The 22074-nt window shown below is 44.1% G+C and overlaps 1 protein-coding gene across 1 annotated transcript in view; it reads left to right on the top strand.

The window, feature by feature from the left end:
- CWC25 (CWC25 spliceosome associated protein homolog) overlaps window positions 1-22074 on the top strand; it is a 309854-nt gene that overhangs the window by 58867 nt on the left and 228913 nt on the right. The window contains exon 6 of the mRNA XM_069634697.1: window positions 19467-19530. Within this exon, the coding sequence (XP_069490798.1) occupies window positions 19467-19530 (64 nt within the window). The remainder of the gene's footprint in view (window positions 1-19466; window positions 19531-22074) is intronic.

The following is a 22074-nucleotide window of genomic DNA, read 5'->3' as shown; positions in this document are numbered from 1 at the left end:
GCGAAAGTAAAGACCAGCATATAAACCATATTGGCCGAACAACAAGAGAGCATTATTACAGAAAGATTGTAACCATTATTGCCAGGGCGAGGGAGAGACAATAGTTGTTCAAGACGTCAACACGCAATGCCAAAGAAGGGCAAGTGTGCTAAGTGCAAGTGTGCTAAAGAGATATTGTCAGAAGTTATCTGAAAGTGGGAAAACAAGAGTGTCAGGATGGACGCCCTCCTTATAGAGAGTATCAAGGAGGAGAGGAGCATAACCTGCATTGCATGTGGCAAATGCAACATTGGAATACACAGCACCAATGTGTCTCGGGTCTGCCCAGAAGAAGTTTTAGATTTTGATGTTCTTGAAAATTAAATACTTTTTCTAAGGGGTTTTAAACCCCACCACAAAATACATTTAGTAATATTAGGAGCGTTTAATCCTGAAAGGCGAGCATACCAGGGCATGGGGCTTTGTGGACCAGGAAGAAATCATTGAAGTGCCACATTGTGGTTGAAGGTTGTGTTGTGGAGAATAAGTGGTTAGGTCACCAAAGTGTTTCATAAATTGTTGTGGAATCATCCCGATAAACCTTTGGTGTTGATACAGAAGAATTATAAAAGCGTTTTGTTTCTCATGAAGAAGTTGTTGTGTTGAACTTTTGTTAGAAGTGGAGAGAATAAAAGGCCTAATTACAAGTCTGGTGGTAACCGTGCCGGTAAAACCGGCAGGTTGCCGCTAGACTTGCACATTTTTCCGGCACCTGGCTTGCCGCTAACAGTGGGGGATTCTAACCCTGCTGGTCCAGAAAGCAAGGTGCCGGAAAAATGGAATTCCGGTACCGGTACACGGAAGCACCGGCACTGTTAATAACGGTGCCGGTGCTTCTGTGATGGTCTCCTACTGTGGCTGCTGTGCCCGTCGGGGGTCAGACCTGCCGGGCTCAGCAACTCCAGCAGGCAGACTTCGAGTGTGCTAGTTCGGTAACAACGGTGCCGGTAGACTTAACAGCACCGTTGTTACCGGACCGGCACACTTTTAATGAGGCCCAAGGACTTATTGTCTAACTGAACAGTTGGTTAAAGCCTAAGTAAAAGACTTTTGGAGCAAGAAGAACTTTATGATCCAAACGTTGCTACAAAAAGGAACTTGCTTATTTGAACTTTTGAGTGAAAATCCTGCTTTAAACCTGGGGAACGGGAGTCGACCCAGGTTTCAACTATTCACAGTTATTGGGTCTATAATGAACTTAACTGTTGTTTCTGTTACATTTGAATTGCCATATATTTCCTTTATGAATTTGTATGTATAAGTGTGAGGGACAGATTCCTTTTGTTAGGGTGCTTTCCTTTAGTTTATTTTGATTGGCAGGGAAAACACTTGTTAGGTTAGGGATAGTGAGGCGTTTATCAAACCCTTTTGAGTTAATAAAATGGCTTCTTGTGAAACACCTTTACCAAGTTGTCCGCCTCACAATTTTGACCGCTCACATATGTCAGAAATTGTATACATGTGGAGCATGTTTATTGAGGCTGATGGCGTTCTTTAAATAGGGGGGAATAGGTAGATTACTGCGTGGGAGAAGTAATCAAATTCAATTTCATAGAATTTATTTCAATGAATTTGGCCGAAAATATTTGTGGGGGTGGGTTTAGGGTACTAAATGTGGACGGTTTATGAGTGGGAGACCCCCCCACATATTTATTATTATATATTTTCTGCAAAATCTACCCAAAAAAACAATTTGATAAAATGAATTTGACCAGATCACATAGAACTTTAAATAGGTGGCAGAAACAAGAGGTATGTTTAGTGTTTGGTTTTGATTTTTGGGTTGCTTGCTTTATGGATGCACTCTCTCATTGATGATGAGTGGGTCACACAAGGCATACATACCTTAAACCACAGTTGGCATTAGCTACAGAAGGAATTTCCAATGGACTTGCTACATTTAAAGTAGGGGGGAGATAGTAGGTCCCATTTGCCATCCTGAATAAAGATCTAAGTCTCAAAGTGTACTTGGAAGGTGATGGACAGAAGCCTCATTTTATTTTTTGTTCACCCTTTACAGTGTTTGGAACCAATTTAGCTCACTTGCTGGTTGCTCTGCTGCCGATTGTAAGCTGCCTGACATTGTTTTGTGATCTATTGCTCCTTGTCAGCTACCCATGACTCTATATGTGTTCAGTCGTCATCCTCTGTGAATTGTTCGGTAATGATGCACTTTCTCAGATAAATAACTTCATTCATCATGATTTGTAATGTCAGTTGTTTGACAAATAGTCATACCTGGAGGGTATGTAACTTAGAATAAGCACATTTCTTTCATGTACGATGTTATAGGTCCGGCATCTTAATTCTTTTTCTCCCTTTCATAATTAGTACAGTTTAATTGCTGTATACACAGTGTTCTACATGAAAACAATATAATTATTAGGAAAATAGTGTAGTGGGGTGCCGTACTCAACTGGGATTAGAGGAGATTTCTTATGGTTTAAAACCAGTCTTCAGGGGACTCAAGTTTGGTATTTCATTACTGTAAATCTTTGTTTCTTAGCCACAACCTCTTACCAGATTCATTTGAATTCATCTGTAGCACTGTTGAGTGTGCTGTTTTGACCTAAGTTTTAGAGTAACCAGAATATAAAGACAAGATCTTGTAAACTCAAATTTTATTTTTTTGTCAAATGGACTGCTTTCACAGGTCAATTTCCTTTCTGACTAAAATGATCAGAAATGTAACTGATCAAAATGTTTCTTCATGTTCATGAGCGAGTGGTCCCCATTAATAAATGAGCTGTCCGAATCCCCATCCTTTCATGTGGGGTTAACGAGCCACTGGGGACTGGGCCGGTCGTACCACTACCCAGAGTGCCTCATAAAAGGTAAATTGGGGGGGTCCAGCTGGCGCTCTGCCCCCCCACCCCCAAACCTGCACCCTGCTAAATGTAAAACCTTACAGGCCCACACTACGGACCCTGAAGCAATAAACCAATACGCGTCCCCACTAATAATAGTTTAACAAGGTTATCTAACTGGCTCTAAGAATGCAAAAATCCATTCCAAAACACTGATCATGTGCAAGAGTGATGGCCAAGTGTGACAGGGCCAGGGATCTGCCCCTTTCAGGTTAGGTTGGGGGGCAGGTTAGTGACCCTTCCTTCCCTGCCTGCAGTAGGTGACTAATCTTGGAAATTCATCTCTCCCCCCCCCCCCCCCCCCCAGGCGAAGGAAAAAGATATTTCATTTAAACATGGGACTCCAAACAATCGTGATGTTTGCAAACATTTGGCTCAAGGTAATGCTGGTTACCAAGACAATGTGACGGCTGATCATGTCCGACATGTCCCCTCCAAATCACAGGATATTGATAATAAGGCAATTTTCCTTGAAAGGAGGAGAAGACATCCATGGAGGCGAGCCTACGACGTATGCACGTCAGGAGGAGTTAGGGCTACGCTTCTCAGATGAACTTGTTGTCGAGGAGGACCACATTCGAGAATACGAGTGGCGCCACTAAGTAGATGATGCACTGCACCATTTTAGCGAGGCTGAGCGGACCTGGTCCCAGCTGGAGGCGTGACCACGCGAAGGACACGGTAGGCTGGGAGCCCAAGGAATAACGTTGAGTCCAGTCCGCGACTGAGGAATGATTACTCTGCATGTGAAAACTAAGCAACTGGCTAGGAAGGAAATGCCAGATCACACGGAAGATGCCGGAGAGCAGGACAAAGCAAGAGGTCCAGAAAGTGGAAAGCGCCTCACCGGAGCAAGCCCCAGATCAAAGAATGTACTCTGCTGCTCACAGTGGAGGGCGGGGGGAGATATTAGAAGGGACCACAGGAAACAGAAAGCATTACCACAGGCTCTCAAGTCCCAAGGAAAATAAACTGTATTTTGAAGACTGTGAAATGACAGAAGGCCCGATTATAATAACAAATCAAACTGAGTATAGAACCTCCACTAAACCACCAGAAAAGTATCCGAAAAGGGGTTACCAACACCCCGGGAAGATAGATAATGTTGTAAAATTGGGAGAACCCCCTCATCCCCCCTGTACTAAGACTATAAAGAGGTACTAGAACAAACAAGTCGAGGAGAAATTTACTCTGAGCTTCTGCATGAATCTTAGAATGAGGGACCAAACCAGATGGGGGGGGGGGGTGGGGATTAAGGAACTATTGATTCACCTACACCAAATCAAACCGTTTGTCTGAATTCTTTGTGTGCTCCTTTTTTTGACCCGGCCGTTCCTACATGATGGGGAACAGATATCCTGAAAACCTAAGAGATGTCAAATTACACAAACTATGCGAGCAGGTCCTTCTGCTTAAATGTAAGTTATAGAATAATAATAATTTTGCATTTATATAGCACTACGAACCCTCAGGTATCTGAGCGCTGCTTATTATTACCCACGGTGAGGGGTGCTCATTTATTGACCTCGGAAGGATGAAAGGCTGAGTTTGGCCCTGCCGGGATTCGAACCTGCGTTAGCTCTGCACGGATGTCAAAGCGAGCGCTCTACTTGCTGTGCCACCTGACCGGCTTAGTTGTAGGGTCAGTCAGAAGATAGGTTTGCAAAACAAAAGAGGTGATGGACTGGAAGGTTTAGAATAAATCTTAACCTCTGGCATTGCTCTGGGCAACCCTCCAGACCATCGTTGTTCGCCTGCCAAGCCATTACAAAAGGGGAAGACCATATGCAAATCGGGCTTGGTCCCACCCAAAAAGGGGTAGTCCAGCCTGAACTGTTAGGTCACATCCCTTCTGCACGAGACCACAAGCATCTCCAGACATGTTTCAGCCTTATTGGGTGTCATAAGTGAGACATAGCTTGGGTCTCTAGTCCCAGCAGGCACGGGACCCGCATCTGGGCATACCCGTCCCACTCGGCGTGGCAATAGCAAAACAAAAGAGGTGATGGCTGGAAGGTTTAGAATAAATCTTAACCTCTGGCATTGCTCTGGGCAACCCTCCAGACCATCGTTCTTCGCCTGCCAAGCCATTACAAAAGGGGAAAGACCATATGTAAATCGGCTTGGTCCTCTGTGAAGGCTAGTGAGCTAAAGAAGGCTCTCGTTACAGGGGCTAATGTCCGGCAGAGGGACTCCAGGAACCCCCTTGTTTTTGGGATAATTTAAGTAACTTTGGGTCTCACCCTAAATTACATGGGGAATACAGGCGTGGACCCCCTGCTCACTATTCTTAGAGAGGCAGAGCTCCACCCTACTGATGAGGTCCAACCAGACCGAAACACGTGCCTGGGATTGCTGTTGGTACTCTTGTTCAGAGGAGAATTTCCTAGCATTTCGGTGCTGGACTGCCCCAGAGCAGGACAAAAACTGATATGCTTTGGATATTTATCCTCTGTGAAAGATAGTGAGCTAATGAATCTGAGCAAGGCTCTCATAACCGGGACTAATGTCCAGCAGAGGGACTCCCAGGATCCCCCTTGTTTTTTGCAGACAATCATTTTGGACAGAAGACTCTAATTATTTTAACAAGCACATTAGTATAGTTTTGTAGGTAGGGAATCCACCTTTAGCAATAGGAATAGGAAGGCATTTTCTTCATGTTTTAAATACATCTTGTTAAATACTATGCCTTCTGGTCCAGTCCTACCCCAGGGGCGAAGTGTTGGAGTTAGGAGGTTCTTTATCTCTTCCCCCTGTGCCAGCTTGTGTGAACAAAGTACCACAGTCTATCAGCCCATGTCTGCACAGCACCCTTCTGGCAGTGTCTTTTTCTTTGTCTTGTAGGTTTAGTATGAGCAGCTGTAAGGGAGCAGCCAGCAATTGGGTAGAGAAAGACCAAGATGAGCAGACAATAGGCAGAACAAACTGAATGAAGCAATCCACTACATGATCCATTCAAATTGAAACAAAACAGCAAGTCAGAAATAAAGTTGGGAAAATACTCATTAGCAAGTGTTGTGAAACCATTGTGAAGCCAATGTCCAGGAGGGACCTTCTGTGAGGCTCACGGTCCAATATCGACCAACTGCGAAACCAAGATCCAAAAGTTGCTAAAGTTTTGTTTTGTAAGCAGGATCGAGAAGACCTTTTTATTTAAAACTCTGGAAACCCTTTAACAATGTGTATTTGCAGAGCATTCTGGGGGGAGAGAGGAGAGAAGAGAGAGGAGAGAAGAGAGAGGAGAGAAGAGAGAGGAGAGAAGAGAGAGAGAGATATCGAGAGATATCGAGAGAGATCGAGAGAGATCGAGAGAGATCGAGAGAGATCGAGCTCATGTATGTGTGGAGTCTCTTTTTGCCTTCTGTGTTTTGTTGGATTCATGTTTCGGAAAGATATGTTTACAAATGGCTTGCATTATGTTGTTTTTTTGTTGTTGCTAATATTCCACGTTTTTACTTATTTAGGATTTGTTACGTGGGTTGGCAGAGTATCCGATTGGGGGTGAGTGTGGTTGTTCCTAGTGTTGCATAGTTGACTTTGTTTGGTTTCTTTGCATAAAAAGTGTATAATTTGTAAATAAAGAGTAAAAAAAATAGTTTATTGTAAAACCAATGTGAAGTCAAGGGCCAGGAAGGGCCTGTCATAAAGCGAGGGGATTCTGAGGGGGTATGAAGAACACACCTTGAGAGTCCAGTGAAAGTGCAGATGCTGCTGTGAGAAGGAGCTAGACTGTGTAAGACTACAGGCCTTCCCAAAATAATACTTTGAATGGATTGTGTCCTCCCAAGTATTCCTCATCTTTGACACATGTCAGTTGTCCAGCTTCAGCTGCTTCGGAAAAAGAAAATTCAGCAGAGGACACTGAGCATCGACGGCATCGTGTTGATGTCATCGAAGGCATATATAGCACGCGCAGCACCAGCTGACCTTTTTCTGCGACCGCGATAGCTCAGACGAAATTCGGCACGCCTCACATATTGTGACACCTTTGTTAATCTTCAATAAAAATGTCTTCATCATCGACAAAGACGACTCCAAAGTTCGGTTTTAAAAAGTGTTGGGATTGCGGATTGAAATGTCCCTCACTGATCCGCACCATATCTGTTTGTGGTGACTCGAGCAGTCGGAGGCGTCATGGTCCGCTCCGAAGTGCTAGTCTATGACTGGAAAGGCCTTAAGGGAACGGAAGGGGAAGCTGAAGGTAGGCAAAACCCCTACAAAATGCCCTGCCTGACCAATCCGGCAGTTGATAAAAACTTGACTAAGAAGTACCACTCCTTCAGTAGTGACCCTGACTACCTGTCAAAACATTGCACTCCAGAGAGCCTGGTAGTGCAGGCATTTACTGCAACATAAAACAAGTTGCGTACCCTACCATCCCTCCTGATAGGGACGACAAATGCGTAGATGGATGGGCAAGGGAGGTATTCTCTGCAGGGAGCATGTCACAAACATTTTCCAACTCCCCTTGTGCCCTCGCAAAGTTTACATTCACTCTATGGGACTGCATTCCCATGGCGGCAGTGCACATTCCCGAAGGGGATGAGAGACGGCTTCTTAGCCATTGTTAGAGACGTCAAAGATGCTTTGTGTGAGTCTCTTCAGTCAGGTTTGGATTCTGCGGATGGCATCAGCAGAACCATGGCTACTAGTACCGTTATGCGCAGGTTTGCGTGGTTGAGAAAGTCGGGCTTTGCACCTGATGTGCAATCTAGACTTCTCATATAACGAAAGGTGGTGAACCCCTACTTCATGGGCATCCGGGGTAAAAGTGAATATATATTAGACAAATGTGATGCCCTATGGAAAGGAAACGACTCTGCTGTGTTTCACAACAGTATGATCTGGTGAGGAGACTAGAACTGCATTATTGGTAAATCATTCCATTTTATTATTCCTTCATAAAAAGTTGATTAAAACATTATACATCACACAATTCTACAGTTCAATTAATCAAAACAGTACACATTTTATGTGTGCAAACCACGCATAATTTGTGCAAAAAAGGCATTTGTAAACGCAAAAGACAGAACATATGTCACCTGTTACTTTATCTTAATTAGCTTAGTACCTTAAAGTTGTACTAATATGATCGATATGGCTCCTATTGATAGTCCATGATTATGATTAAACATCAATAGCTCATGATTTTCCATATTCTAGATCATCTCACACTGGTGATCCACAATTATACATCAACTATAGGTGTCCAAAGTGCATCTAACAATACCTTTCTTTCTAGGACCTCCCTTAATTAATAGTTTCGACTTGACATCAATTGGTAAAAGTTCTTATAAACCACTGGTCAACGTCTCCTTCAGGATTTGTGGATTTAGCCAAATTTGTTGATCTGAGGCTTTTTTTATTACTAAAAATAAACAAGTAAAAATACATAAAATTAGATTAAAAAATGCAGTCTACCTTTCCTCTCCATCGTACCATTTAATTATTTTGTTTATACTAACGGGTAGCAACACATTAACCCAAAATGGTCCAAATTAAAAAAGCATTCAGTCTTAAACATAGCCAAAAAGGCAAGTGGCTCAACTCCAGTTCTGTCTCTAAATACGCTTAAGAATGGTCTAAAAAAGCTTGTTCCATACATCACTAATGAGTTTGCAACCTTTTCACTCCTATGAGGTAATGGTTGTTAGTACCTTATTGTGACCCATAGATGTAAATTCATATTTCCATTAGTAATCTAGACTTCTCAACATGCCTTTTGACGGGTCTCACCTTTTTGGCAACAAGGCTGACGAGTGGCTTGAAGTTGCAGACCTCAAAGGCGGCAGCCAAATATTTAGGTGCCGCTATTGGACAACCTCTTCCTTTTCAACCTAGTGGGAAACCTTGGAGGGGTAGATCTTTTCGCTACTAATCCTCAGTTGGAAGGGCGAGAGGAATGGGCAGTCAAAGGGGCCAGAGAAGATTTCCTCGTGGTGGACTAGGTGGAGGTGCAAAGCCAGCTCAAGTAGCAGCCTCGTTACCATCGGCCACTGCATCAGCTGCCTCAAAACCTCTGTGGTCTTGAGTCACAGTTCACCAGTGGGAGGCAGACTCTCTCAGCATCTAGAAGAATGGCGATTCTTGGGCTCTAGAAACAGTAGCCCACAGTTACTGCCTTCCTTTCATAAGGAAACCTCAGAACAAGCCATCGGGAAACCACTCTTTGAGGATTCCAGATCCGCTCCTTGTGCAAGAAATTTTAACTGTGCTAAAGAAAGGTGCTATAGAACCAGTGCCTGTAGCGGAGAGGAACATGTGATGGTACTCCCCTTATTTTCTAATACACAAGAAGGACAGAGGACTGAGACCCATCTTGGACTCAAGATACTTGAACAAGTTCCTCAGTAAGGACAAGTTCAAGATGGTCACACTTTCTCAGATCCTTCAGGCCCTCCAACTCCAGGATTGGTTGGTGTCATTGGACCTTCAGGATGCTTTTGCATGTGCCAATCCATGTCAACCACAGAAAATATCTGAGATTCACAGTTGGCAGTTCTCATGATCATTTTCGAGTTCCGCCATTCTGGCTAACCTCCGCCCGAGGGTTTTCACCGAACTGATGGCAGTGGTGGCAGCGAATCTCGGGAGAGGGGGGGATTCACGTCTCCCCTACCTGGACGATTGGCTGATCAGGGCGCGTTCTCCCAAACAAGCTTGGGATCATCTCGACATCGCCTGCCACTTTCTATACAGATTAGGCTTCTCCCTCAATTACAAGAAGTCCCATATGACATCTTCTCAAAAGCTCCAGTACATCGGCCACAGTATTCCGGCCTTCGATTTAATTTGTTTTTCCAATGTTTTTAATTTTATTTTTTTAGGCTGCTCGGCCTCATAGCATCCTGCATTTTTCTGGTGCCAGAGACCTGCCTGAAAATGAGATCCCTTCAATGGTCTCTAAAGAACTCAGTTGTCCCAGTTCTCAGGAAAGATGTCGGACCTACTTCAGATTCAAACCAGGGTCTCCCAGGATCTTCTGTGGTGGGCCTGCGAGGACAATATTCTGAAGGGAGAACCTTTTTGGCAACCATGGTTGGAGATAACAGTAGCGACGGACGCCTCACTCACGGAGTGGGGAGCCCACACCAACGATCTGACAATCAGCAGCCGTTGGTCTCCATCGGAGTCCAAACTACATATCAATCTTTTGGAGCTGAGAGCAATCAGACTAGCGATGAAGGCCTTTCTGCCCTCTGTACGGGGAAAGAATGTTCTGATAATGACGGACAACACAGTGGCCATGTACTACCTTAACAAGAGAGGTGGTGTAGGGTCACTATCACTGTGCAGAGAGGCAATACAGCTCTGGTACTGGGCAATTCAAGAAGGAATCTCCCTATCAGCAGTTCATCTAGCCAGAGAGAACACTGCAGTGGACACTCTGAGCAGGCAGAGCACTGTCTCCCATGAGTGGGAACTAGCTCAGGAAGTCCTTCAAGACATCTTCACCCTTTGGGGAGCCCCTCAAGTAGAGCTGTATGTGAACGGTATTGCTCCAGGGAATTTCCTCCCAAGGGAGCTCTAGGAGACTCATTCGGAGTGAACTGGGAGTTTCGACTCCTGTATGTGTTTCCTCCTGTTGCCGTCATTCCTCATGTGATCAGGAGGTTGAAAAGGTTCGGGAAACACATGATACTAATTGCCTCGGATTGGGCCAGGAGGACGTGGTACCTGGACCTTCTGGACATGTTCAGCTGTCCTCTGATGCGTCTTCCACAAAGAGAGGACCTTCTCTCACGAGAGGAGGGTTGGGTTCTCCACCCAGAGGTCAAAAGACTCAACTTTCACGGCTTCTGAAAGGCTGAGATATAAGGATTGGGACCTCCCGGATGACGTAATGGAGGTTTTGCTTTCGGCCAACCGTTTGGTCCTGTGTTGGAACATTCTATCCACTTTACAGCTGGTCTCTTTAGCAAGTTCCAGGACCAAAGCTTGCCTAGGAACAGTAGACTAGCACCTATATCTTTCAGACACAGACCTTTAGGATGTCTGTTTTAAATAATTTTGAGGAATTGCATGTTTACCAGTTGTGTCACTTTTACACACCTCTTTTAAACAATGGTTGATTTTGTCGTTTTATTTTTTTATTTGATTTTTGTGTAGTTTGGTTTAATAGGATGTAATACTCACCACAAGGACAGTACTAACACACCCATGGTTTAAACATTCACTGCTATGTATATTGTTGTACCTTTCTTTCTGGTGGTTGCATTTTTCACCCAATGAGTATGAAATAAAATACTAAAAAGATGTTTGCCTAGTAATTGGGCTTTACATGCTCACATAATAAAGCAGTTACTTGAGCCAACATTGTTGCTCTATGATATGTGCATGGATTAATTCCACAGAAAAAAACACTCCACCAAGGGATACTTAGCTTACTTTTGAAGCATGAATAGGCAATTAAACTAACCGAACTTGGCAGACATACAAATAGGAATGTAGTGTCTACAAATTGATATGTGGTTGGAGCCCCCACTTTATCTACTAAGGCCAGCAACAAAGTCTTTGTACTGTTGCCGTTGTAATAAATTCTACAACTGGTGCAGGGAAAAGAATGTAGATCATGTTCTATGTAAAGGATATTTTATCCTTTCTTCTATCTTTGGCTTATCTGGGGCTCCAGATTGGTACTATTAAAGGCTACTTGGCGGCGCTGTCCATCAATCTGGTTCTAAAATTCCTAATGTGTGCACCTTTTGAACCCTTACACATGGCCTTTTAAGGTTGTTAACTTTTAAAACCATTCTATTGGTAGCTCTAACTTCAGCCCATAGAGTGAGCGAGTTGCAGGCACTTTCGTCCAAGTCACCCTTTACTATCTTCCACAAGGATAGGGTTGTTTTAAGGGTCAAACCTTCATTTTTGCCCAAAATTATTTCTGATTTGTATATAGGTCAGAAAATTGTTATACCTTCTTTCTATCCCCCACCTCATCCTGGCAAGGAGGAGGAAAGACTACATATGTTAGACCCTCAGAGATCGTTAAGATTTTATATTTCTAAAATGTCTAAGTTACGTATTGATGACCAACTTTTCATTGGATATACAGGACATAAGCTGGGTCAGGCTGTTACTAAACAGACCTTATCCAGATGGATAATTCTGGCAATCTCAGAATGTTACAGGCTGGCAGGGAAAGACCCTCCTGAAGGTTTAAGGGCCCATTCCGCCAGGGGCATGGCTACCTCTATAACGCTGCAAAGGGGCGCACCAATTTAAAAACATTTGTGAAGCGGCAACGTGGTCTTTCATCCACACATTGACAAAGCATTATTGCCTGGAATCTTCCCTCGGCCAAGATGGTACTTATGGCAAGGCAGTCCTGCATGCCATCCATGAAAATGTATGCACTCCAATTCTACTCCCTCCTGCAAGCCTAATACTGCTGTGGGAGTCTGTTAAAGATGAGGAATACATGGGCGGATACAATCCATTCGAAGAACAAGTTACTTACCCCTGGTAACGTTCTTTCGACTGGATGTTACTCTCACATATTCCTCATCGCCCTCCCATCCAACTTCTTAGTAGAATTTCCTGTGCTATTACAGCTTCCGTTCCATCAAGAGTACAGTCACTCACGGGCATCTCTGCTGTTAAAGGGGGGGGAAAACAGAACTGAGGCCAACGGGTGCTGTGCATGCTATATATGCCTTAGATGACATCATCCTTGACGGAGGCCTTCGAGGGACATCGATTCGACGCACAGAGTCCTCTGCTGAAAAAAGAATTCCGAAGCAGCTGAACCTGGGCAACAAGTGTCAACGATGAGGAATACATGGGAGGAATATCTAGCCGAACGAAAGTTCCCAGGGGTAAGTAACTTGTTCTTCTGGCTTTGGTAGGAGTAGCCAGGGGGATACGTGACTTACTAAGTTTAGAATGTGAACTTTTCATTGGTCATCATCTTTAAAACTTTCCGTTGTAGGTTAGGGTGTCTGTGGTGTCTCAAGGGAAACTAGGAATTCTTCAGACTGGGAACTAGGTGTTGGACACTTGGAAGGAATAGACCACATATCTGTTGAGCCCTCATGCAAAGTTTTGTTTAGAACATGTCCGCTTAGTTATGGGCATTTATGCTATCACTAACAAGTGTTTTGTTGCACTTGAAACAAGGTTACAGGGTTATATTTTACTCGGCCTCACCCCACACATGGCTAGTTCACTTAGTGTTGAACTGCAGAAAAAGTAAGAGTAAAGAGATATGCTGTTGGAAAACAGGATTTAGCGAATGTAAGATTGGTTTAATGAGCGAAGATTGGGCTAAAATTGTGGACACCCGAGTGCAGGACTCACAGAAAGGATGGGGGGCATAGTGGTCTGAGAAAGCGTTGGTTTCCTACTCTGATAACAAGAGGAGGGTGTCCATTAGAGGGGGAGTGGAGTTATGGAATGCTGTGGGCTTGTTAGGCAAGATTGAAAGCAGTACCCTTTGAGTGCACTACAATAACCTTGACCTCCTGGCAATAGGGACCCAACATTTGGTATAAGCCTGAACTACACAGGTTGGTAGTGTGGCTGAGCAGCAATGTGAGCAGTTATGTTGTGACAAGAGTTTCACAGTAGCAGTTAATCCAAATAAACACCTACACTCGAGGTTTCTTGATAAAATAATTATTAATTTATTTCACCGTCACTTATACAAGCCTTCTTCAATAGGGAGCAATACATGTAGCACTTATAATACACTTCAAAACACACTGTTTCTCAAATCAGATGGCACCCATTGGGGATGACACACAGACACTTCCTACACCCTCAGGTGACTTAAATAGCTAGGACATTGTGGACATTGACTTATCACTGGTACAATTAGAGCAATACTGAGTTTGGTGTAACAGATAGAAGAGAGGAATAAAACAAAGGTTAACAAATAATTCACAAACAGGTAAGTACTTTTAAAAACCTTCCAATGTCAAGTACATTTAACCCTTTCCTGTGAGAAAGGTAAAGGCACAGAGTCAAAGGTAAGAAGAGTCTCTCAGAGAGCCAGGACAGCCAATGTTAGTTGGCAATGTCTAGGGGAGCTGAAGATCTTCTTTGCCGGTAGGTAAAAAGTCTTGCACAATGTTTTTAGAAAGGTTTGTTGAAAATAGAACAATTGACGGGGCCACAAGCTGGCAGGCTTGTGAGGGGCAAAGCTAAAGCAACTTTGCAAGGTAACCAAGACCGGTCTCAACTGAGAGCAAGTGAAGCTACACAACAAGAGTTAAGTTCTCTTAGATTTTACAGTGCCTCTGGTTAGAAGAAATGGTTCCAGCTTGCTTCTGTTCTGCAATGGGAAGGTCAGCGGCAGCAATATGCAAACTTCAATTCAGCAGTTCTTCGGTGTTTCAGTTCCTCGCGCCTGACAGCAAATGGCAACAATGCAGTTCTCAGATACCACTCTGGATTTTCCTCGCATCTGGGGTCCAGCACTCTGTTGAGGTGGCTCGGGCTTGGCCAGGCCTGCTTCAGAGAAGTCCGGAGGATCTTCCTGGTGCTCGGGTCTGACTTAAAAGCAACGCACACAATCTGGTGTACCTCTCCCTGGCACTTCCATTCCAGCAGCATTGGAAGTACGGCCAGCTCCGAGAGGATGTACAGACAGGCTTACTTTGGAGTTGATTGGTCCCACCAACTCAAAGGGAGAAGTCGTCCTTGCAGGGCTTCTCTAGTCGAGGCAAATTCGGAGCTTCAGCAGCAGTGCTTCACTGGGCAAACCAACAATCCAGGAGTTGCAGCATGTGTCTCTTCCAAGTTCTTCTTCCGATTCCTTCGTCCAGTGGTCGACTCTGCCTTCCAAGCCAAAAAGCTTTGCCTTTTATGCAGGTTTCTCCCATTCATTCCAGCATAGCTGGCAATCACACAGCAGGGTGGCTGTCCTTGCCAGACAGCCAGCCGGCCAATCACCTTTGGGTGCATTCTTGTAACCAAGGGGATTAAGCACAGGGAGTTTCAGGCACCTCCCTCACTTCCTGACCATGCCAACATACTGGAGCCAGAGACGGGCTTCACTCGTGAATCCTGCCAAAGACAAAGCGAACAAAGGCACCAAACGTGGTTTGGCGCACAGAGTAAATCTCAAAAAGGACCTTTCCAACAAGAAATGGCGAAAAAAAAAACAACCAGGGCCATTTTGACAAAATGGGCATCCATGGGTGCTTTACTGTAGCTGCGAACGCAGCCCGCGGTTAAATCACACAATGGTAGTAAAACGTAAACCACTGCCACCAGCAACTAATTGTGGAAAGGTAAACATAAAAATGTTACATGAGAAACTAGAAGTAACCCCTCCAGCACCCTATGGTGAGATGGTGTGTGATGGGTCTAGACAAGTTACAAAATGTAAGTAAAGTCAATTTCACTTCACTGGTCTTAGAAACAGTAGTTTCACCAAGAGAGGGTATTTAAACATTTGGGAAATCTAAGAGACTTCCCTGTGCCACTGCACTGAAGTTGTTGTGTGTCACAATTTAAAGAGGATTCCTATGGAGTTTGTCAGACTCCAAAGTTAAAAGAAACAGTCTAAATCATAATAAAACTACATGAGAGAGTGAGAAAAAGGGCTCATTCCCTCCAGGTTTAGAAATTAAAAGTGCTGAAGTCCAGCAAAAGAGCTGGGAGTCTCTAAAGTAGGCTGGAATTGGCACATTTCTGGGAAATCTCCCTAACAGCTTGTGAGCAGGGTATTATAATGTGGTTTAATTGAGTCCGTTTTCAAAGGCGTAGCTATAAAAATAAAGACCCCAACAGTGGGCACAATCTGTTTATTGTGTGCATGAGATTGCATATTGTTAGGGAGAATTCTAATTTCTGTGCTCATTCCCTTCATCCTTAGAGACCACCAGCTCTTTTGCTGGACTTTAGGACTTTTTAATTTTAGCCCTCGAGTGAGTGGGACCTTTTTCTCACTCTCTCATATAGTTTGACCTGATTTGAATTATGTATTTCCTTTGTTTCTGGAGTCTGGCAAACTCCATAGGCATCTGCTTTTTGTGTGGTGACACACAGCACCTTTAGTGCAGTGTCGCAGAGAAATCCTTTATATTTCTCATAAGGCTTAAATACCTGTTTGTTGTGTGAACTACTGTTCCCAAGAATAGTAAAGTGAAATTAACTTACTTTACTCTCCCTTTTCTCCTTGTAGGTCCAGCACACCCCATCTTATGTGGCGTGCTGGGGGCAAAGGGGGGTGGGGGTCACTTAGTAGCCCCTTATCCTACCTACTCATGTAACATTTTTTATGTTACCCTCACTACTTTCATTGGCTGGTGGCAGTGGTTTAATTTTCCTACCATTGTGCTACCACAGGCTGAATCCTCAGCTGCCGTATAGCACCCGTGGTGACCATTTTGTCAAAATAGCCCCCGTCGTCTTTTTTCGTCATTTTCTGTTTGAGGTCTTTCTTGGGTTTTACTCGCGCCACGCCAGGTTTGAGCCCTTTGGCGGGCTTCAGTCCTGAAACTTTCCCCTGGCTCCAGTGTGTCTGGAAGGCCAGGAAGTGAGGGAGGTTCCTGAAACTCCACCTTTCCTTTGTCTCTAGGAGTGCCTTAATGCAACCAGTCCTGATTGGCTGGCTGGCTGGCTGTGAGCAAAGCTCGCTGCATCCTCCTGGACCTTTTGAATTGCCCGGTGTAGCCCTGCTGCTGTTCTGAAACTCCTTCTTCTGATCGACAAGAGAAGCTCCGGAAGGGACGACTTCTTCCTTTGGGTTAGTGGGACCAATTTACGAACTCCAATGGACTATCTTCCCTGACTGGCTGTACTACTTTGCTGCTGCAGGAACCTAGTGACAGGGGTCGAGAAATCCATAGTTGAGTGCAACGTCTGCAATCCCGCCGTGGTGCTGTTCACCGCCAGCTGAAACCGCAAAGTGCTGCTGATTCGAAAAGGGCCTGTGGCTGCCAACAACCTCCAAATTGCTGCAGCAGGAGTCCTCCAGGCGTCCTCCCTCTTGTCCCCACAACTGACGCTCAGGAACACAGGATCTGCATCCCTGCAACAGGACAACATCCAGCTGCACCACTCTTCTTCAAACCAGAGTTACTGTTTAGACTTGGGGCACTTACCTCATTGTCTTTAGCTTTGCTCTTCTCAGTTCAGACTTGCATTGGCTACTTTTGTTAGTTGATTTCAACTCTGCTTTCCACAACTGTAACAGCTTGTGACCCTACAGTGATTTTGTGACCCAACTGTGCTTGAATTGACCCTGGCTGTCCTGGCTTCCTGCAGACTCTTCTAACCCATTGACGTTGATATTTTCTGGCCCTCAGAGGTGATGAATTGTGTTACTGCTGGGGGAAGGTTTTGTCTAGACTTCATTGGAAGATTTAAGTATACTCGCATGCCCTGAGAAACTGCTTAACCTTTTTCCTTCCTTTAACCTTTCCTTTCTGCAACCTCAGAATCTACAAAGTGTACTAGTGGTTTATAAATGGCAATACTGTCCTTGTGAATGAAGTCACCTTCGGATCTAGTAATTGTGTAAAAAGCATCTCTTAAAGAGTACCAACTAAACTTATGCTGATTCTGGCAAAGTATTTTAAAGTATATTGGCTTGTTACCCATCTTGTCCTTTTTAAAGAACGCTAATTTAAAAATTGATGTTAAATAACTATTTATAACTGAAACCTTGAGTATAAGTATTACTTGGCTACTTGTATTTGCGAATATCATTGCTACAGCTCTACAGCTCATATTTACCCCTCTTCAGATAGGCCTGACTGCTGAGTCACACTACCAACTTGTGTAGTACAGCCCTATACCCAAAGGTGGGTTACCTAATATCAAGTAGACAAGGGTTGTGTAGTCTCAGTGTTACTACATCAATTCTTGCCTAACACATATTATTTTATGAAGGGGGTGTTTCTAATCTTCCAAATTGGTTTGGTGCTCAACATATTTTGCTTACAAGCCAGTCAATGTCAAACTGTAGTCTGAAGGTCTGGTTCTCTGAGAAACCAACATTTTCAGTAGGATCCACGTGTCTCTTCCCACAGACTAAACATGTAGCCAGCCCTACAGATAGAGGTGTATTGGACACTTTTTCCTCCCTAAAAATAGGCAAATACTCCCAATAAATAAAAATAGGGAGTAAGACTACTCCCAACAAAAAAATAGGAAACAGACATGTAGAACCTTGTGCCCCTGCTTACACCCACACAACTCCATTGGACCAGTAGTGAACATAGTACGTCAGGAAGAAACTATTATTATGACTGCCTGATTAGAAGACGTAAAAGTGAATCTTTTAATGTGCATGAATTACTAGGTGAAAAGAAAATTATTAAACATTTCTGTTTTCTATTTAGAACATAGGTTTACTCACTTATAAAAGACTCATTGGGAATTTGACTTACATTTTTACTCCCAACTTTAAAAAACATGGAGTAAAATACTCCCACTTCCAAATATTATCTGGAGCACTGCATGTAGCAGTCTTATGAGGTGGCACTAGAAAAGCGCTGGTTTTCCATTATCCATTGATAGCTTAAGACATTGAGAAATATACTAGTTCTGATTTTAAACAATATCCAGTCAGTTATCAGTAACCATAGTTTTTAGGTACTTGTTTTTGTAAAAATAAGCAGCAGCGTCGCTTGATTACCTCACTTAACACATTTGAGTGTTACGCTAGCAAAGGCAGTGAAGAATTAATATTTGAGGACCAGTGCTTTTTTTTTTTTGTTTTTTTTTTAAATACTCTTTCTGAACTGTGGTAGTGTATTGATTCGGTGTAGCAAGAGAATCTAAATTTTGTTCTGGGAGGAGGTCCCTCTCTCAAGAAAGCAAAGAAATTAGGGATTCATGCTGTGGAAAACTCCATGGACAATATCTTGTTTCTATTAATCATGGGCAACCAGAAGAGTTCTTGCCGAAAAAAGGTTGATAGGATCACTCCAGTCTACATGATACGGAAGAGCAGCTATACCTTGTACTCATTGAAGTCGTCTTGGCTGTAACACTGGCTTGTTCTTTTATATTTTTATATCTTCGTGATTGTTTTGGCTATGATTAAATTTCTGCAGAAGAGTTTATAGAAAGCAGTGACTATTTTTGTGATTCAGTGTATGTTACTTGATTGTGAACTGACTGCTAGGGATATAATGGTTTTTATAAAGTAATTTGGAAATGTTTGGATAGTTTGAAATGCGACCCTAGATGCTTCTCTTCCATCCTAGATCACCCGTGTACATTGCACAGAAATTGGATGTGCACATTTTCTTATTTAGACTATTAGCTTTTCGTTTGGGAAGTGTGTGCATGAATGTGTGGCCAATTGTGTATTGTAGAGCAGTTTTTTTTGTGTGTGTTTGTGTGTGTGTGTGTGTGTGTGTGTGTGTGTGTGTGTTTTTTGTTAATCTAAATACAGAGATCAAATCCTCATTGCTGACCTAGGATTTGTTAACACCAGCCAATGCAAACTTGTAGTGTTAGTGTGGGTGCTTTTACAGTGGTTCACGTCCTGTTTGATGATTTTACAGGCACATAGTGTAGAAATGTATGAACAATAAAGTGACATTTTCAAATGAGCCCCCACACTCAGTTGTTTCTTTTTTCCCCCCCCAACAGAGCCCAGAAAAAAATGGAGTCGTCTTCGTCAGCTAAGATAAGGATATCTGGCTATGGCTTACAGGTATGTACCCGCATTGTCTGGTGTTTGTGCCCCTGAGAGACTTAAGAGAGACCAGCAAGGTGTTAACAGCTGTGCTTGCATTATAATTCATAAAGGTCTGACCACCTTGCATTAATTTTGACATCACCACATCGAAAGGGCCGCCTAGGCCAGCGATTTCGCTCCCTGCTGCACTTACCAGAATCTCTCGGCAGCTCACAAAGGAGAACCTTACTAAACATCTCCTGGTACCTGCATTATCTCCGCCCTTCTCTAATGATCCAACAGTACTCGCTAAAGACTTCAAGAGGATCATCACCACGGCCGTGGATACTGTAGCCCCACTTACTCTCAAAAAAGCTAAAAAAGTCAAACATACCTATGCCTGGTTTACCCAGGAGCTCTTACAGCTATGTTCCAAAAAAAGAGCTGCACTCTCTGCCTGGAAGAATAACCCCAAAGACGCCACCAAAGCAGGCTTCAAGGCCCTGTCCACTGAATACAAAATCGCCATAATCAAGGCTAAGGTGTCCTCCTTCCACGCTAGGATTTCAGAAGCCAAATCAGGGACCAAAGAAATCTTCACCATCTTTAGAGAGCTGGAGACCCCTGCCTCTCCCCCTCCCACTCTCCTAAAAGATGAAGCCTGGTACAACAAAATTCAAACCGCCATGCTGGATAAATTGGACACTCTTCACGCCAAGATCCTTGCACTCAACAACCTTTTAGCCAAACACATTGGCTCCCCTGTTCCATTAGCTGACACCAGCCAAGCCCCTCTGTTTGAGTTTAAGGACATGACTGAAACCGAAGTCGCTGCCCTCCTTAGATCCATCAAGCCCTTCAATTGTAAAGGGGACGTCTGCCCAGCTCAGGTGATCAAGGACTGTGCGCCTGCCCTTGTCCCCCTCATCACTGCCTTCATTAATGCCTCATTCAAGTCTGGCCATGTTCCTGATGAGTTCAAGGAAGCATGGGTTTGTCCGCTCCTCAAAAAACCTTCCCTAGACCCTTCGGTCCCAGGGAATTATAGGCCCATTACCACTGTCCCATTTTTACAAAAAATCTTGGACAAAGCAGCTTACCTGCAAGTACAAAAATTCCTTGAAGAAAACCATCTTCTTGGTCTTCGGCAGTCAGGCCTCTGGCCAAAACATAGCACCAAACGGCACTTCCTGACCTCAAGAACCAGCTGGACGACCTCAGAGATGCAGGCAAACCTGCTCTAGTCCTCCTTCTGGACCTATCAGCTGTCTTCGATCTGGTGGATCACAAGACCCTCTGCCACCATCTTGCCACCGCAGCCAACTTCTCCCCCACTGCCTGCAACTGGATAACTTCCTTCCTGCAGGACAGAGCAATGAAGGTCTTCTCCGACTCTTCTGCGCTGACCCGAACATCATCCAATGTGGCGTCCCACGGGGATCATGCATCACCCCCAACCCTCTACAACCTCTTCACGAGGCCGCTGTTCAAGATCCTTGACGCCCTGGGCATCTCATACACGAACTATGCTGATGACACTCGGGTGCTTATCCCCCTCTCCAGGGATTACCTGTCCGACCTGAACACGCTCAATTCCATCTACTCTATGATCCAATCTTTGATGGCAGAAAACTGGTTATGCCTTAACAGCGAGAAAACTGAGCTTCTGCTGATTGGCTCCCCGTCCACCTTGGACAAGCAATACAACTCCTTAACCATAGATAACATTCCAATCCCTGTCTCCCAAACGGTCAAGACCATGGGTGTCTACTTGGACCCGAACCTGAACATGAACAGGCAGGTCAATGCCATTGCATCCTCCTCACCCTACTACTCCAAACTTCTCAACGTAATCAGGCCGTACCTCTCCCAACAGAATTGCCTAACTGTCGCCAGGGCAATCATTGGCACAAGATTGGACTATTGCAACGCCCTTCTAATAGGGACGTCAGGAAAAAACCTTGCTAAACTTCAACTAGTCCAGAACAATGCCCTAAGGGCTGCCACTGGACTATCACGCAGGGACCACATCTCTGACCTGAGACGTCGGGTCCTCTGGCTACCGGTCAAGGAAAGAATCTTGTTCAAAACCCTTGCCCTCACGTACAAAGGTCTTCACGATCAGGCCCCTAAATATCTCGTCCAGAGATTTTCTAAACCCTGTGCCTCCAGGCCCTCCAGAGTGGCCTACTACAACTTGATAACTGTGCCAAAAACCCGCAGAGTGCATGCTGGTGGCACTAGTTTCCCCAGCATGGCAGCCACCCTCTGGAACTCCTTTCCACCGCACATCAGACTACTTGACTCTCACACTGCCTTTCGCAAGGCCATCAAGACTAGTCTCTTCAGATAATGTGCCTGTTTTTTGTCCGCTACCTCAGACCTATGTATCTGTAACACGGTATGTATATTCTAAGAACTCTTCTGGGGCGGCTTTTTTGTAACCTTTAATCAAGCCTTCTTACGCACCGCTTTCAGCGCCTCTATGCCTTCGGGCTGCAGTGCGCTTTACAAATGTAAAAAATAAATAAAAATAAATGCATAACTTGTACTATAACTAGTATTCCTGTAAGCTTGTAA

This window comes from Ambystoma mexicanum, chromosome 13 (assembly GCF_040938575.1).
Source record: "Ambystoma mexicanum isolate Mex_15411 chromosome 13, UKY_AmexF1_1, whole genome shotgun sequence".
NCBI lineage: Eukaryota > Metazoa > Chordata > Amphibia > Caudata > Ambystomatidae > Ambystoma > Ambystoma mexicanum.
This window is presented reverse-complemented; position numbering and strand designations above follow the sequence as displayed.